We start from the raw sequence: 18,455 nt of genomic DNA, 5'->3' as shown, positions 1-18,455 counted from the left end.
AACTTTTTTTATTTTTAGATTTTTTCCTACGCTTACACACAATTACCGAGCTGGATTCCAAATTTCATCCTTCTAGGTCATCTGGAAGTAGGTTAGGTTTAGGTACTATATGTCAGTCACAATAAAAAAGAAATTTGTATGGGAACCCCCCCTATTTATTAACGTTTTTTTGTTTTTAGATTTTTTCCTACGCTTACACACAATAACCGAGCTGGATTCCAAATTTCATCCTTCTAGGTCATCTGGAAGTAGGTTAGGTTTAGGTACTTATATGTCAGTCACAATAAAAAATGGTTTTTTTTGTATGGGGACCCCCCTATTTTATAACTTTTTTTTAATTTTTAGATTTTTTCCTACGCTTTCACACAATAACTGAGCTGGATTCCAATTTTCATCCTTCTAGGTCATCTGGAAGTAGGTTAGGTTTAGGTACTATAGGTATGTCAGTCAGTCTTAAAATTTACGACTTTTTGACCTTCATATCTTTATAACCGTTTGAGCTAGCTTCATGAAATTTGGGCTTCTAGATGTCCTTATGGATATAATTAAACACACGTAGTTTTATGTGTTTACGTTAAAGATGTTTTGAGTTATAGAAGGGTCAAAAGTGGCACCAAGTGGTTCGTGTAATATTACACTTGGCGCTGGCTAGCCAGTTCCTTTGCTTGAACTTGGCTTGACACGCTGCCGCGTGTCTAGATATAGGTTAAATTTGAACGGCGACGATCTTTCTGTAGTCAAATTTAGTTCTTGTCACTTTGACATAAAGTGCCCGTGTCGAATACTAGTGCAGCGTTGAGCACTAGTACTTCTACCTTATTTCCGCCAAGTCCGTACCGTGCGATATGGGAAATTTATTCCAAAAAATACTGTTTTTATATACCACACTGGTGGCAAGCAAGCATACGACCCACATTCACCATAGGCTATGGACGCCTGCAGCTACGGGGATGTGACACATAATGCCAAATGTGGATTGATTTTATATAAAATAAAAGTCCTAATATATAAAATAAGCTTTCATATGTAATAGTTACTGATTTTTAAAAAGCGCTTTTCAATTAAAAGACATGTCATGATCGGTTACCTTCTTTCAAGTACTTTCTAATGCTAAAATAAACGAACTACAGTATTCTTCCTTATTTTCAAACCTACTTGCCCGAAATTGACTTCTAGAATTAGACCAAGTCTGCGACGATTTTGATTGCACACGCAGTGCAAGTATTAATCATAATTTCATAAAGGTTTGTCGTTCAAAATAACACTTGCACTGCGTGTGCAATCAAAATCCTTGCAGAATTTTCTTGGTCTAACTCTATTATATTTTTAAGGTAAGTAAGTACCAATTTCTGTCTCATAATAATTGGGTATAATTTGATTAGGTTCTTAGTTTGTCGGGGTATACTCTCATATTGTATATAATTTCATTAAATACTCATTAAAATACGAATTTGTTAATAAACCTTATTCGATATTAATTGCCGGAAAAAATCCCGGAACTGACAAATCAGAATATTCAGAATACCGATGGCGCCAGAATAAGGATGTAGACGTGCTGCGCGGGAATGGTGCGGCGGGGCGCGCGGGGCGCCCGCCCGCCTGTTCTACCACTCGTCTGCTTCACCCCCTCGGAAACGTAATACTCAACTATAAGAGCGCCTTAATTTGGATTTGATTTGGTTTGTTTTTGTTTGTTATTTTTCATTTAATATTTGCTTCGGGTTGGTGTGGTGAAAAAAATTGTGTTTACTCGGGGGCAAATTTTGTTTAACCCTCGTCCTTTGAAGCCCTCGCAACTCTCAAGATTCCATTTTTCGATCCGATTTGCACAGGCCCTACTTAAAATAACGGTTTATGGTTTAAAAAGAGTCAAAAGTAGTTGTTTCTTACCCACATAACGTAAACAAATTGATATGATTTTACTCTTAATGGCTCATCTATACGATGGGCCAACGCCGGTCCCTCCAAGGGACGCATTTATGCGTTAGAGGGAGCTAGTGATATTGCTACCTCATTCTACCGCATGGCTGCGTCCCTTGAAGTGGCCGGCGTTGGCCCATCGTGTAGAGGAGCCATAAAGTCGTTTAATATCCACCAGGACAACAGAAGAAGCCGCTGTTCCTCCTCCACGCCGCGCTGATGATCCCCAACGTGTCAGTGAAGCCCACGCTAGAAGAGATCCAAGAAGTCCTGGTGCTGGCCGGCAAGCACATCTCCGGGCTTGCCAAGGGCGTGGCGCAGTGGACTGGCGGCAAGAGTTCCAGGGTGTTTATCTTATCTTATCTTATTGTTTTCGGGGGCCCTTGTGGATACACTTCGACCCATAGGGATCTTTTGTGCAATTACCCCCTAGAGAAGATTCGTCAACTACTCAAGAGCTTTTCCCACTTTTCCAGGGTATTTAGTCTCATCTTCAGGATGTCGCTTATAAACCTAAAGGTCTACAGAAAGGCCTGGAAGAAAGAAACATTTAGAATCAAGGATATAATAGTAATACTCAAGGGTATATTTAGAATAGCAATGCTCGTCGGTTATGGTCTATGACGGGCGAAAGGTATGGAAGAACAATATTGCTGTCCTAAAGTTAGGTCAAGATTATGATGATGAATATTATCTTAGACTTGATTTCTGCCAAACTATGTTTAAACAAGCAGTCTAATGGATATATGTATCTGTTTCTCTTCCTTATGTTGTAATGTTAATTGTATTGTGTCGTCATACTACACACGTGCTCGACTGTGTAACCGTCCGCTCACCCTTCTGTGCTTTCTATTCGTTTCGCTCACTCTATGTTGCTTCTCTTCCTCTTTATTTGCCTCTCCTTCCCTCGCGTCCGTGAGCAGGTTAGCTGGAAGAAGATAGCCGGACACCAGTCTAATCATCTTCTAGAGGTTGTGACGAAGCTTGACGAACAGGTTCAGTCGGTGGCAGGCGTGCTTCCGAAGTCGAAGGTCCTGGATGCGGCGAAGCAGAGAAGGAAGAAGCATTATAGACTGGAGTCAGAGGAGAAGCCAACGTTTCCGCTGCAGCAGAAGAACTTTTATAATTATATTGTTGAGAATAAGGAGATCACCAAGACTTTGTCTTTACTCTCGACTTGCACGCAGAACGTTAAAACGGTGAGCATTATTAATAAAGGATTTTTATTTAGCAGATTTACCGCCCTTATAATACATTCCCAACTAGCTAATAATCGTTTCTCTTAGTCTGTCATTTGGACTTATACATGTATAAGCAAGATATAAAATATAAATTAACTAGTTGAGGCTTGTAGTGCATTTATAATTAAGGGGGTTCGTACGAGGGGCAAACTGAAAGTGTTTAGAATAGAAAAAGCTGAAGTAATTAGGACGTTACTCTTTATTTTAATGCGTGCTTTATCTCTTTCTGACCACGCGTACAAATTTTCATTAGGATAGGATTACCCTGAAGCGCACACAGCTCATTCTTCCAATGCCTTTTTTGTATGGCGATTTTAAGTCCTCGGAGGTTTTGTATGAAATTCATGAGGTACCCATCGGGATTCAAGCTTTATTGACACAAAATAATTTAAGCAAGATTTTTTTAACAGTGTCATATGGATACTGAGGGATATCAAAAACTACTGATATACAATTTTTTGCCAGTATTTTTTATTCACCGCACAACTTTGCGATGTAAACTTTTGACGTCACTCTTGAATGACATGCTTCTCTATGATCATCCGTTGAATAACTACAAAAGCGATTAAATGTGTAATTTAAAAAATAAACAAATGTACAAGAACTAGGTTTCATTATGAGACTATAACTGAAGCCTACTGTAACTCTGTTGTTGGCTGAGCCCACAATGAAAATCGTTATAAATAGTAATACGAAAAAATTCTTAGGTCGAAATTGGAATAACGCTCGACGTACAATTTCCAAATTGCCATCAATCCTGAAACACAGATAACGACCAAATTGCATATACCTCAAAAAAAGTATAAAGAGTTATATTTTAATAAATAATATGCCTCTTTTTGTTATATGATCTCTAAGTAGCCTTTTCTAAGAACTTTCAGAGTTGCCTACGTATTTATGTTATACGATAAGAATCATCTTTTAGAATCGAAACATATTTTCTCTCTCGTTTCTAGGGTCCCATTTACACCTATCGACGTATTTTGAGCTATTTTTTTTTAGTTTTGCGTGTTCGTTCAATTTCAAAATCAACTACTAAAGAAAACATTTTCCTTTATGAAATAAGTAAGTAGAATCCTGAGTAGAATCAAATGATATAACATTAATAGGACGTTTAACATTAATCTTTTATCAATATCTATATCTATAAGTATAGTGTTTTATACCTATAATATACGTTTACCGACACACCATAATATATACCTATACAACACACCCAGAAAGTTAGGTTTCTTAATTCACCACCATATGTATAGCACAGCCTAGGACCTAGTCAGGTACCTATTATTACGGTCTGCGTGGACATGCGCTTTGTGCTATCATCGATTTACAACCCGCCATTACTCATAACCTAAAATAACTTAAATATTACCAGTTTTTGTGGCAATATAATTGCTAAAAGTGAAATCATCTTACGGGTATTTAATTTTACATTTTATTCCTAATTGGAGATTGTTTCAATGTTCATAATTTTTTGCATAATGGTGTTATCAAAAAGCTCCTCATGGTGTATGTGTCCTTGGTACTTTTTCCGGCCAAGCCCGGTGTCAACTCCCTCGATCTCGTCATAAAAAAGGATTTATTGCGCATGTGCGGTGCAAGTAAACAAGTGCAAGTTAAGGCAAAAACATAACCTAAAACAACCTCTATTAGATAGTTTTTTAGCATTAGAAAAAGACTACGCGATCTTGACGTGTATTTTAATTGAAAAACGCTTTTTAAAAGTAACTATATTTATGAAAGCAAAATAATGTAAATAATCGTACCTACAGTGAAACCTGGATAAGTGAGATCTCAAGGGGCGAGCAAATTTGTCTCACTTAAAGAGGTTTTCCACTTACCCAGGCTCCCAGTTAGCCAGGTACAAATAAATTTCTGTCTCATTTACAGAGGGTTCCATTAATAGAGGTGAGAATAGAGTATATTTCAGTTATAGAGGTGGTTAATAGGGTATTTAGTAATTATCTTTAAAAATAAATAAGGTAAAATAATCCTTGTCCCTAAATATTTTTTCAGTCTCTTTAAATATTTCTTTGAATTAATTTTGAATTAAATGAAATGAAATTAAATTTGATATGGACTTCAATGCGTATTAGAAATTTAATAAATGAAAATTTATTTTTTCGTGTTACTTATCAAAATTTCAGCTTTCGTTTCGATAGTTTTAACTACTTACCTACATAATAATAAATTAACTAAATCAAACTTGAAGTTGTTTAGACACAATTAGGCAAATGCGGAATTTGTGGATTGACTAAGAGTTAGTAAGAAAACGGAAATTGTTCAATGAAGTCCAAGTTAGAGAGGTCATAGATTGACGTTATCTCAGATACAGAAGTCAATTCCCTATAAAATTCCAAAAAACAATTAGGAAAATGTAATCTTATAAATATAGTCTCAGTAAAAGAGGTAAAATACACTCTCTGTCTCAGTTATAGAGGTAAATGTGACTATAAAATCACAATAATGAATCCCAGTTATAGAGGTTCGTTTTTTCTCAGTAACAGAGGTAATTCAGTGCTAAAGTGTCGGGACCGCACCATGAGTCCCAGCTATAGAGGTTTCTCACTTATCCAGGTCCCACTTAACCAGGTTTCACTGTATATGATTCATAATTGTTACTTACATATTTGTAGGATTTTCGTTCTTTGAAGTTCGGCTGTTGGCTTTAGTTTGCCCAGACAACCTATATTGGTGACCATGAAATTTAAGGGAGATTTTTATTATTATATCTACCTTTGTAAATGATTAATTGAAGCCAAGGTTAACGATAGCTACCGCTTGAGTTATGATACGAGTCAATTAACAACCAAGAATATTAATATATTATTATAGTAACAGTATAGTAACAGTAAATAACAAATAACAGTTTAAGTACTTTACTCCTGTTTGGTAATCAGGCTTATATAATTCACACACACGGTGGCGGATTTGCAGTCTTTGCTGCTCTAGGCTCCAGGCACTGTAGGCGCCCCTTTCTCTGCACCCATCATATTGACTACATTTTGAGTTATTTCTTGTCCCGATTTGCCGCCCCTTAATATCTTGCCGCCCTAAGCCCGGGTGTACTGGGGCTTAGGGCAAATCCGCCACTGCACACACACACATTCACAGCCACATGACATTTCAGGAGCTGAACAATCTCGTAAAGCGATGGCGCCCTTACCACTATCTCTGGAAGTGCGAGAAAACCCTCCGTCAACTCCTGGCTTGGAACCTGAACGACTTCGAGCTGGCGCTGAAGCGTCACAGCGAGCTGGAGGCCAAGCTGGCCACGGAGCCCGACGTGCTGGTCATCGGGAGCTGCCTCGCCGTGTCCACGGAGCGGCTCAAGCTTGGGCTCAGCACAGAGCTCAAAAGTAGGTTCGCGATATGTCTTGGTATGCCTACTGACATAATGTCAGTAGATGTTCTTCCGTTAAAAGTTCCCGATGATAACCCTAAACCCAAAAGCAGGAAAATCAATTTATTAAGTATACATTAAAATGATAGTGGTTTATGGACCGCTGTCAGATCCTGCAAATACTTTTAGGGATATTGGAAGGCGTTTACAATACTAGGTTCGACACGATACGACAGTGTTCTATGGAAAGCATGCTTTAGAAAAGATTTTAGAAAAAAGGTAATAGAATTTTATTTGGACAAACAGTCAGTAGCACGCGCTCTTATTTTCTTAGCAATGAGGCCAAGCTCGAATAATTTTTGAAGATATGACGTAACTTTAAGAATAATGACATAATAATTTGATTTCTAGACGGCACTCACCGGATCGGGCAAGCCATGCGCAAGAAGTACAAGCGAGAGATGGACTATGTGTACGCCATCATGAACGACCTCGAGCGTAAGCTGGAGCGACCAATCAGGGACCTGGATGATGTGAGGAGCGTAATGGAGACGCTGAAGAAAATTAGGGAGCAGGAAGTCGATATGGAGCTGAAGATCGACCCTGTTGAGGTAAATTCTGGTCACAATCTGATCTGTGATGATTGTGGTTTTTTTTTGCGTCCAATCACCCTTTAGCGCCCTTTTAGTGTACCGGCTATTAAATATAATAATTATATGGAATTGACTGAGCTGGCCAAAGGCCTGTTTGGATGTACCACGTCGCACACCTGGTGGAAACTCACCTGGCGTCCAACACCTACTGAGTACGTTGAAGTCTATTTGCCGAATGATAAATATTACTTATTTTGGAACTAAATGTTTCAGGAAGCATTCAATGTGATAACCCGCTACGAGCTGCCGGTAAGCCAGGCCGACTTGGAACAGGTGGACAGCCTCCGCTACACATGGCAGCAACTTCAGGTTCGATTATAACTGCATATTAATTATTTTTTACTTCTTTAAGTTATCCTTGGAAGCTGTGATATAGGTATGTGGAGAACTTAAGGTTAATTGCAAAAATTTGCAAATGCACCGTTTATCGAACAGCATGCATTATGCACTTTGCTTCACATCAAATATATTCCAGGCCACCGCGCTAGCTGCCCACGTGCAGCTGCTCCAAATGCAGCCGCAATTTGAAGAGGACCTGAAAAATAATCTGGATAGGTTCAGAGAGGACAACGGGGAATATGTCCATGAGTACCGGAACGCTGGTCCCATGCAGTCGGGGTTGACGCCGCGCGAAGCGTCCGACAGGCTCATACTATTCCAGGTAAGGGCAATGACTAACAAGGAAAGATACCCAACTATCTATAATACCCAACTATATATATATATAAGTAGTTTAAAACAAGAGAAACATATTTTTTAAGCTGTCCAATCTCAATATTGGGAGAAATTATAATCCAAAATACTGATAAGTGACTTGTAATTAATGTGTTATGCTTTACAAATACTCAACCCAACCGCCGAACTTTCCAGAACCGCTTCGATGGCATGTGGCGTAAGCTGCAAACCTACCAAAACGGCGAAGAACTCTTCGGTCTCCCCCATACCGAGTACCCAGAACTGGCTCAGATAAGAAAAGAACTGAACCTTCTGCAAAAGCTATACAAACTGTACAATGACGTCATTGACAGAGTTAGCAGTTACTATGATATACCTTGGGGCGAAGTCAATATAGAAGAAATCAACAATGAGCTTATGGAGTTCCAGAATAGATGTCGCAAACTGCCTAAAGGGTGAGTGAGTGCAATGTACATAATTATTATAAACGATCAAACGGAAAGTGAAATGATTTTCTGGGAAGTAGTGGGTGCTTCCAAATATTTTACAATGCGAATCACTGTTAACAATTTAATTATAAAGTCCCAAGAATCCTTAGCTCGAAATTCCTCTGGCGAAAGAATTGTACCCAAATGATTTTGACAAATTTATTTCACAAGTTTTCACTTACCCTAAAATGTCCAACCTCATCCAGCTATCTTGTCTTTTTCCAGTCTAAAAGAGTGGCCAGCCTTCTTCGCTCTAAAGAAAACCATAGACGATTTCAACGATATGTGCCCCCTGTTGGAGCTGATGGCAAACAAAGCTATGAAACCGAGGCACTGGCAGCGGATCATGGAGGTCACCAAATACATATTCGAGCTGGACAACGAGGATTTCTGTCTCAAGAACATATTGGAGGCTCCACTGTTGCCGAATAAAGAAGATATTGAGGTATTAATTTTTTTTTTATAAATATTATAGGACATTCTTACACAGATTGACTAAGTCCCACAGTAAACTCAAGAAGGTTTGTGTTGTGGGTACTCAGACAACGATATATATATAATATACAAATACTTAAATACATAGAAAACACCCATGACTCAGGAACAAATATCTGTATCATCATACAAATAAATGCCCTTACTGGGATTCGAACCCACAGGACCATCGGCTTCGCAGGCAGGATCACTACCCGCTAGGCCAGACCGGTCGTCAATTAAAGATATGTAGGTAATAACTTTGCGGCTCTCAAGGAAAAGCCACAGTGCATTTTCTCTTTATTTTGGGTAGGGACAATGTAACAACCGTGGATCAAGTGTTTCTACTTAAATCTCATTCTGGTTTAAATAAATAAATACTTATAGAATCTTTGCTAATAAATCTTAGTGTTCAAAAGTTTCAAGCTATTTTTGTACTACTTGCTGGATAACTATTGAGCTGAAAAATTATTAAGTTATTAAAGGTACAACTATAATGTTCGATGCTATGGTAACGATACGATGTTGAACAAGCAACAAGTGCCTCTAACAATTTTTACCAATACACGGTGATTTAAGAACTCTGCGAGATGAGGTGAGATAAAGATACAATGTTGATACTAGTATTGAAACCTCAACTAACAGAGCCATCTCTGTTTCTCGCAGGCAATTTATTCTGAGCTTGCGCAAAGCAAACTTCAATTTTATTGCGCAAGTACAAACAGCTCAACAGGTTATGCACGTGGCAAATGTACTAGGAATTCATGAAAGGTTCGGAGGTGAAATGCACGCAGAACGATCGCAAATAAATATTATACGCATCAAACTAGATATTGTAGCTGGCTAGGTAAACCTCAAAACCGGATCGATATTTATAATACTGACACAGTTGTCAGTATTATAAATATCGATCCGGTTTTGAGTTTTAAATATTTATAGCACGTTATAAACTAAAAACTACCAGGCTACCATATTTTTGCAGGGGTAAACTTGTAATCTACTACTGAATGAAACGAATATTGAACAATGTGAATCCGCGAAAGACAAAACTTACTTTTATGTTTGCAGTTATCGTAGTTAATACCAGTATTTAGCTAGTTGTTCCATGTATTTTTCTTCATTCCTGTTTCGTTGCTCTTAAAGTACCTATACAAAATAACTGTATAAGGTGCATGGGGATGGGGATAACTTGAAATGCGGCATAATTGTGAAAATGGCATATTTGATAATGTATCTTATCTACTTAATTAGAAACATTTTCTTGTGTAGCAACAGGAGTGAAGACTGAAGATGCCTTGGTAAGCCTTGCAGTAGCTTAAACACGGAAGAAACAATACGCGCGAGCTTAAGTGTTGCCACAGTATGAAATGCTTCTGTTGTGAAAAATTATCCCGCTTGTGAAGTTACCTACCCCAATGCACCTTACATATCTCATATACCTTCGGAGCATATCAGCAAAAAACATTTTCTTCGCAACGCATTGGTAAAACTTTGGTAGAATGTTTTCTGACTTCGTATCCTATATTTACAGGATATCTGCATATCGGCGATGAAAGAAAAGGACATAGAAGCTAAGCTGCGTCAAGTGACTAACGAGTGGTCTATCCATGAGCTGACTTTCCAAACATTTAATAATCGCGGAGAGTTGCTCTTACGAGGTGATACTACAGCAGAGACCATAGGGCAGTTGGAGGACAGTCTCATGATCTTGGGCTCTTTGTTATCTAACCGGTAAATATCAGGCTACTTTTAGAAGGTGGCAAATTTATACGTAATTCGACGTTCCGAAAATTCAATAGATATTCGCGGTGGTGAGTTTATACGTGAGGCGACGTTCCAAAAATTCGATAAAATCAGTATGTTGCTACTACGAGGTTATACCATAGCTGAGACTATAGCGCAGCTGGAAGACACCCTCGTGATCTTGGGTTATTTGCTGTCAAATCGGTAAATATCTGCAGGTTAACTTTGTCTAAGAAGCTAAACTACGAAAGGTGTCTTATAAGAAATGACTATTAGAAAATTTCTGAGTAAATAAAAATAATAATAATCTAAACATTTATATATTTTCAGCTACAACGCTCCATTCCGAAAACAGATTCAACAATGGCTTTACGACCTCCAAAACACTAACGAAATTCTTGAGCGGTGGCTTCTCGTTCAAAACATGTGGGTATATCTCGAGGCAGTATTCGTCGGCGGTGACATCGCCAAGCAACTGCCCAAAGAAGCTAAACGCTTCTCTAAAATCGACAAATCATGGCAAAAGATCATGCAAAGAGCTCACGAAACTCCTGGAGTTGTCTCTTGCTGCGTAGGAGACGATCTCCTCAGACAATTACTACCACATCTGCAGGAACAGTTAGAGCTATGCCAGAAAAGTCTAAGCGGGTATTTAGAGAAGAAGAGGACGATGTTTCCTCGCTTCTTCTTTGTGTCGGATCCAGCGCTTTTGGAGATTCTTGGACAGGCGTCGGATTCGCATACGATACAGAATCATTTGCTGTCAATTTTTGATAATATTCGTTATGTGAAGTTTCATGATATTGGTGAGTAAAGTGATTTAAGTCGTAGACCTCTAAATTGCCAAAATCCTGTTAAAAAATGTATGTGCTAAGATTTTGTAGTTATGATACTGATTCTACAGAGTGTAGTACCTCAATAATACACATATCCACAAGCCTTTGTTCTTTGTATTTCATATATATCTACTGGGTTTTTAAACGCAATATCACTTACTACCTAAATATAACCGACACTAAGAAATTTATTTCTATTTCAGAGTACAATAAAATGATCGCCATAGTTTCATCCGAAGGTGAAGAGATCAAGCTAGAGCGTCCTGTTCGAGCCGAAGGCTCAGTGGAAACTTGGCTGACATCACTCCTCCAGTCTGCGCAGAGCAGTCTCCACTCTATCATCAGGACCTCCGTGTCCTTGATAAACGATCCTGGTTTCAATCTGCTGATGTTCCTTGATAAGATGCCGGCACAGGTGAGCTCTTTGGTAATTCTGGTGGCCTGGTACTTAGTGATACAGTAAGCACCAGTAAGCGGGTGTTCAAAATGAACTAACAGTACACGCTCCTATTCTCTCTGGTAATCGGATCAATTTGAATCTGGGACTTATTGAAAATCATATGCTAATAACTTCTTCTCAAATTAACTAATGTGAGAAGAGAAGCCTAGGTGTCTTCAAATTCCGGATACCGCTTGCTAGCCCGCGGAAAGACAGCAAAAGAACGAATGCCCTGGCCGTGGCCCACAGGTCAAACCATTTGAAAACACCCTGCTCTGAATTAAACTATGCTTTATTGAATGTTAATAAAAATAAATCCGTGATGTCTGTGTTTTCCAGGTGGGCCTACTCGGCATCCAAATCATCTGGACTCGCGACGCCGAACTAGCCTTGATGCAGGCCCGCCAAGACAAGAAGATAATGATGGAGACCAACAACAAGTTCCTCGAGCTACTCAATACGCTCATCGATCAGACAACCAGGGACCTGCTGAAGATTGAGAGGATAAAGTTTGAGACGTTGATCACCATTCACGTCCATCAGAGGGATATATTTGATATGCTGGTGAGTATTGGATTTAATTTTTGAAAACGGAAGTTTTTTTTTACTTTATTTACTTATACGTTATACGAGCCTTCTGGAGATTAAAAAAGGGCAGTGCTAATACCTGAACGTCGTTATACATAATTAAATAATTTGACGACGGTGCTTCCACACTCGGTCACTAGCTAAATCGGTGCTGAGTTTGTTGTTTGACTATCAGATCAAAAAGTACCTCTACCTACTTTCAACATTGTAAAAACATCTCCATTAATAGTTGCCGATGGTGATTGGGTAAGAAAAAACAAGTTAGTAACTCAGCATTAGTTATATGAACTTAACTTTTTCATCTTCCAGTGCCGACTCAATGTCAGAGCAGCCAGTGACTTCGAATGGCTGAAGCAATGCCGTTTCTACTTCAAAGAGGATGCCGACAAGACTTGGGTGTCGGTGACTGACGTCACGTTCATCTATCAGAACGAGTATCTGGGCTGTACAGATCGGCTTGTCATTACGCCGTTAACTGACAGGTATTTTTAATTTCGGGCTACATACATCCTATGATTGAGAAGGCTTTTTCATATTGATGGCCATCTGCCTGAGGAGCATTCCACGGGCTGTTCCGTACAAACGCATTTTATTTCTTGTGTTGCGACTTTTTTTCCGGCATTTAACCCTTTACCTACGGGCTATTTAATCGCTCCGTCACCGCCCAATACGGGCATGTTTTGACGAGAGTCAGCGGTTAGGCATTATTTCACTTACTTGTAACTTTTGATGTATTACAGCTACACACTTAAAACTTCACACACACAATAAGTATAATGTGCTTAATCAATAAATAATCACTTGGAGTAATAATATTCACTATTTTTTCTGCTATCAAGCAATATACCAGTCACTAAGAAATTGAAGATTTTTAAGTTACTACTCGCGGATCTCACAAGTTTACGTTTAAAAACATTAGTTTATAATATACTTAACACAAATAAACACTTAAATAACGATAATTATGAAATTAATGCATAAAAATCAATCACAAAAAACGTTGCACGAAAACAATTTGCCACTTATGGAAAATAGTGATGTGCGTCTATCGACACATTTGTCGATATATCGATAACCTAGTAAATTTTAAACTGAAATTTAACAAGTTAGGATTGTGGTGAAATTATTATTAGGTACAATAGTACCTAATAATGATTTCATAAGATGTTAAATTCCAATATTTGAACCAAAAACGGTAAAAAACACTAAAAATAACACTCCAAACACTCCCACGCCGTACTCTCATATCGACAAGAAGTTGATGAAATTTGAAAACAACACTCTTGTCCGCCATATTGAATTCAATTATTAGCACCTCTGTAGTACGGGTGTCAACTCCAGTTGCCAGCAAAAAAGCGGTAATTTTAAAATTATGTTTATGTCAGAGCCATCTACCGAAATATTATGATATTTTTTTCTTTGTATCTATACTAATCACAGTGCATAATGTGACCGCTATTACCAAGCCACAAGGTCTCGATTTGTTTAAAAAAAATGTTGAACATGACCATAACTTCGATCAACTACAGTTGCCTCCAGAAACTCGCGAACTAAATTGACATGAGTTTGACAAATAAAATGATACCAGGAATAGCAAAGAAAAAATAGGCAGGGGTATATGTCGATAAAATGATATCGATAAGTAAGATGCACTTACTACCCATGTGATAATTAATTATAAAAGGGTCACAAACGATTTCGACGTATGAATGTGACGAGAAAAGTCGTTGATTCGATTGTAAGATTGTTACCAATCAAATCAGGAGGTGCGGATGTGAAACTGACAAATTTCAATGTTAAGACGAAACAGGAGCTGATTTTAGGTAAATATACACATCTCGCTAACGGAAGCGGCTCCTATAACTAGTGCGATAAGAACAAGTAAAAATCCTTCTTAAAAATCTCTAAAATCGAAGTTTTGTACTCGAGTGTTTCCTCCTCCAAAACTTAACCAATCGTAACCAAATTTGGAAATCTAAATGGTTATGAAATTATCTGTGCCGGACCGTTTTGCTTTTTTGGCTAATTGATATCCGTTTTGAATACTACGTCTCTCATTGCGGCATAGTCAAAGAGTCCATTTTTGAAAGGCTCTAGCGCCTTAAAAAACAAAAATATCAAAAAAAAGCAAAACGGTGCGACAAATCATTGCTCTAGCATCAAAACTCACGGAGGAAACAGTCGAGTACGTTTGTATGGAGATATGACCACTCCTGTTGGCTCTTAATATGCAGGTTTGGGGGCAAGTTGTTTATATCAAGAGCTCGCGGTTGTCGCCATAAATCTAAAATTGGTGATTTAATTTTATACAATGTGACCGGTAGATGAGATTGGTCGATAATTAAAGTTAGACCAAGAAAAGTCTGCAGCGATTTTGATAGCCCACGCAGTGCAACTGTTATTTAATACGTCATAATTTCATAGAATTTTGACGTATAAAATAAGACTTTTTTGGTCTAACTGTATTTAAATTCTGACCTAATCTTATTTTCCCTTCTGGATCGGCCTTATTTGTATTTTGAGCCACAATCACTGTTTCTATGTTATCACCTACAACTTGTTACTCTAGCTGTAAGTTTTCCTAACAAATAAAATAAAATAAATATAATAAAATATTTATTTCGTTACCTACAATATGTTTATCCAGTATTTATTACTTTAAAATTGCACAATTTTCGAAATACCAAGTAACATTTGTAAAATAATTTAAATTACTTAAAGATACATTTTAACTGACCGCGCAACAGTAGCGCCGCTAGCGGTGGATTCTCGCGATATTCTCTAATTCAAACTTTTTTGAAAAAATCGATACGAACAGCACTGGCCAAACTGTGGTATCATTTGTGCATATTGACCTGTCAATTTAGTTCGCGAGTTTCTGGAGGCAACCTTATAGTTGACACCCGTACTGCAGCGGTGTTGCCTTACTGGCAACTCTGGTTGACACCCGTGGGTAAAGGGTTAAAGCAGGCCATTAATTTTCTGTGCATATTTTTGACCATTTGGACAATGGAATACTAGTGCAGCGTCGAGCACTAGTACTTCTACCTTACAGCAAATAAAATAATATAAATAAGTTAAAGTGACGTCACAATGTTTGTGATTCCCCCTACTCCCCTTGTCCCAACATGACACATTTTCTTGGCGCAAACGAGTAATTAATGTATGACCCCTAATGTATGGAAATAATCACTTATCTTTTCGCAGCACCTGTTATGATTTTATTCTTCATGTGCCGTTTGTCGATATACGGCTGTCTTGTTGGCTAGGCCTCCTACTCTATTTAGTAATTGGCTGACCGAACGCTACTAAAAATCACGATTTTGTCCACATGGTTAGATTTCGAATATAGCTTTCAAAATTACTTACTGATTTTTCCTGAATTCAATTTACACAAAATTTCCGAATTCTATCTTTATCTGCTGTAAGCCTTCTAGCCGCTTGTTTGTTTAGTTTTCCGTCACTTCCATTGCTTTCAAGTATTTTCCATTTTCTTTGATATGAAACACACCAGATACCTCAGCGTCAGCTTCAAGCCAATAATTGGCAGGAAACGGCGCAGGATCGGGAAAAGTGGCGTGCTCTCGTTTCGGAGGCCAAGACCCTCTTTGGATCGCTGAGCCGTATTAGTTAGTTGAAACATGTTTCAGATGCTACATAACCCTAGCCCAAGCGCTGGCGATGAGCATGGGCGGCGCGCCCTGCGGCCCCGCCGGTACCGGCAAGACCGAGACCGTCAAGGACATGGGCAAGACCCTCGCAAAATACGTCGTCGTGTTCAACTGCTCCGATCAGATGGATTACAGGTTTTATAAACTTATTTGTAGTCTTTAGGGCCTTGGGTCCGAATCCCGATTTCTATCAATAAGTTTCTTGAAAATGATTAACCAGTATTTCCTCGTTTAAGACTGTAAGAAAACGCTACAATGAGGCCTCTCTGGGTTTGAAGGGAATCAGTCACCCATACCTACTACTTGCGCTAAATCTTACCATGAGTACAGTACGACTTTTACTATAGATCCCTGAAATCGCCACGCAACATAAACTATATTAACAAGCAATAGTTTCTATACCGTTGCTGTTGCCGCGTGTCTCTATATTATTATTACCATACGGTTTTAATTAATCTGGACATGTTTCTTTAATAAATAATAATAAATATTATAGGACTTTTTAACACAAATTGACTAAGGCGCACGGTAAGCTCAAGAAGGCTCTTCTTTGTCATTATTTAGTTGTTTGTTGGCAGAGGCCTCGGCCGCATCTACAAAGGCCTCGCCCAGTCGGGCTCCTGGGGTTGCTTCGACGAGTTTAACCGCATAGAGCTGCCCGTACTGTCTGTAGCGGCGCAGCAAGTGGCTGTGGTGCTGGCTGCCAAGAAGGAGAAGAAGAAGACGTTTGTGTTCACCGATGGGGATATTTCGGAGATGTGTCCGGAGTTCGGGATCTTTATTACTATGGTGAGTTTATTCGTCAAAACTGCATATTTTGGGTGCGTCAAATGTACATGTGTAAATGTAACATTCTTAGTACACGCTGTAGGGATGTGTTTTCATTCACGGTCTATTACAACTCTATGTGCCTTCTCACTTCTGATCGCTTGACCACCTTTAACACACGCTATGCATATTCGACGCTGCTTCATTTGTTACCTCACCTGGGTAAAGAGAAATCAAACATCAATCAGCGAGAAACTGATGATACTTGTATTTGTAGCATTCATCATGCAACATGTCACACATGTCTAGTGGCTGTCACAACTAGATATTATTTACATATTAAATTTACTTACAGTGGAAACTGGATAAGTGGAACCTGGGTTAGTGGAAAACCTCTTTAAGTGGACCCAAGTTCTCGGTTCCAGTCCCTTGGCAACGAATTACCTCTATAAGTGGAATTTTGGGACCTCTATAAGCGCAATCCATTTTTTCGAAAATTTATTATTTTTACCTCTGTAACTGGAAGCAGCCGTCTCCAAAACCTCTATGAGTGGAATAGCTCGGCGTTATAAAATTTGTATTTTTAATAAACCGTCAACCGGCTTATAAAATAAATAAGATTAAAAAAAAACCCTCACAAGGAGGGTAGTTTGTTTTGTTAACAATATGGTTCGTGTTTTAACTACGTACTTATATTTAACCATTCTGGTTTCTCTTGCATAAATAAATATTAGGAGTGATTTTGTTTAATTGATCTTGTTTTTGAAATATTGAAAATTGTATACGAGTAACTACTGTGGATTATTTACAGTATTGCTTTTTTTAAAGTCAGGATTACATACCTATTTTTTGTTAATACATACATATCTACATACATATTTAATAAAAGATGATTATTTGTCTTGATCTTTTATTTGAACATATTTTACGTGACCTCTATAAGCGACATTACTAGCATCCACAACCTCTGTTAGCGAGAGCCTCTGTAAGTGAGAAAACGTTTTATTTGAGCCTGGTTAAGTGGAAAACTGGATAAATGGAAAACCTGGATAAGGGGAACTAAACAGCCGGTCCCTTGCGATTCCACTTATCGAGTTTCCACTGTATTTACTTCATCATTAGTGTTTCTTTGTTTATGAATTTTAAATCATTTACAAATAGAACAGTTTGCATTTGTATTGTTCCGATCGAGTTAGTTACTACGCCAAACTTTTTAGAGAAGAGCACGATTTGCTAGAATGATGTTGAAAATTGAATACTTGACAATTCCGTAACATTTTTCAGAATCCCGGTTACGCCGGCCGTAAGGAGTTACCAGAAAACTTAAAGATCCAGTTCCGTACAGTGGCCATGATGGTGCCAGACCGGCAGATCATCATCAGGGTGAAGCTGGCCTCCTGCGGCTTCTTGGAGAACATCACACTCGCCAGGAAGTTCTACACACTGTACAAGCTGTGTGAAGAACAGCTTACAAAGCAGGTAAGCCCTATATACACAGACATGACTGAGCATAGTAGCTCTAACCCCTCTGCCACGCATACGGTAGTTTTACTCCATTTTCAAGTCGAAAGTGTCTTTGTGTGACGTCCGTGTCTTAAACGCACCAATCACGGCAC

General features: G+C 38.5%; 1 protein-coding gene across 1 annotated transcript in view; it reads left to right on the top strand.

The window, feature by feature from the left end:
- The window catches only part of LOC134678764 (dynein axonemal heavy chain 5), a 77,289-nt gene that overhangs the window by 46,737 nt on the left and 12,097 nt on the right, over nt 1-18,455 (top strand). Inside the window, exons 19-34 of the mRNA XM_063537462.1 lie at nt 2,099-2,265; nt 2,844-3,119; nt 6,292-6,520; nt 6,916-7,115; nt 7,371-7,466; nt 7,633-7,818; nt 8,028-8,287; nt 8,546-8,765; nt 10,326-10,525; nt 10,868-11,343; nt 11,577-11,788; nt 12,152-12,376; nt 12,710-12,882; nt 16,051-16,206; nt 16,650-16,860; nt 18,124-18,318. Of these exons, the coding sequence (XP_063393532.1) occupies nt 2,099-2,265; nt 2,844-3,119; nt 6,292-6,520; nt 6,916-7,115; nt 7,371-7,466; nt 7,633-7,818; nt 8,028-8,287; nt 8,546-8,765; nt 10,326-10,525; nt 10,868-11,343; nt 11,577-11,788; nt 12,152-12,376; nt 12,710-12,882; nt 16,051-16,206; nt 16,650-16,860; nt 18,124-18,318 (3,482 nt within the window). The remainder of the gene's footprint in view (nt 1-2,098; nt 2,266-2,843; nt 3,120-6,291; nt 6,521-6,915; nt 7,116-7,370; nt 7,467-7,632; nt 7,819-8,027; nt 8,288-8,545; nt 8,766-10,325; nt 10,526-10,867; nt 11,344-11,576; nt 11,789-12,151; nt 12,377-12,709; nt 12,883-16,050; nt 16,207-16,649; nt 16,861-18,123; nt 18,319-18,455) is intronic.

This window comes from Cydia fagiglandana, chromosome Z, assembly GCF_963556715.1.
Source record: "Cydia fagiglandana chromosome Z, ilCydFagi1.1, whole genome shotgun sequence".
NCBI lineage: Eukaryota > Metazoa > Arthropoda > Insecta > Lepidoptera > Tortricidae > Cydia > Cydia fagiglandana.
The sequence above is the reverse complement of the archived record's forward strand: the minus strand, read 5'-3'. Positions and strand labels throughout refer to the sequence as shown.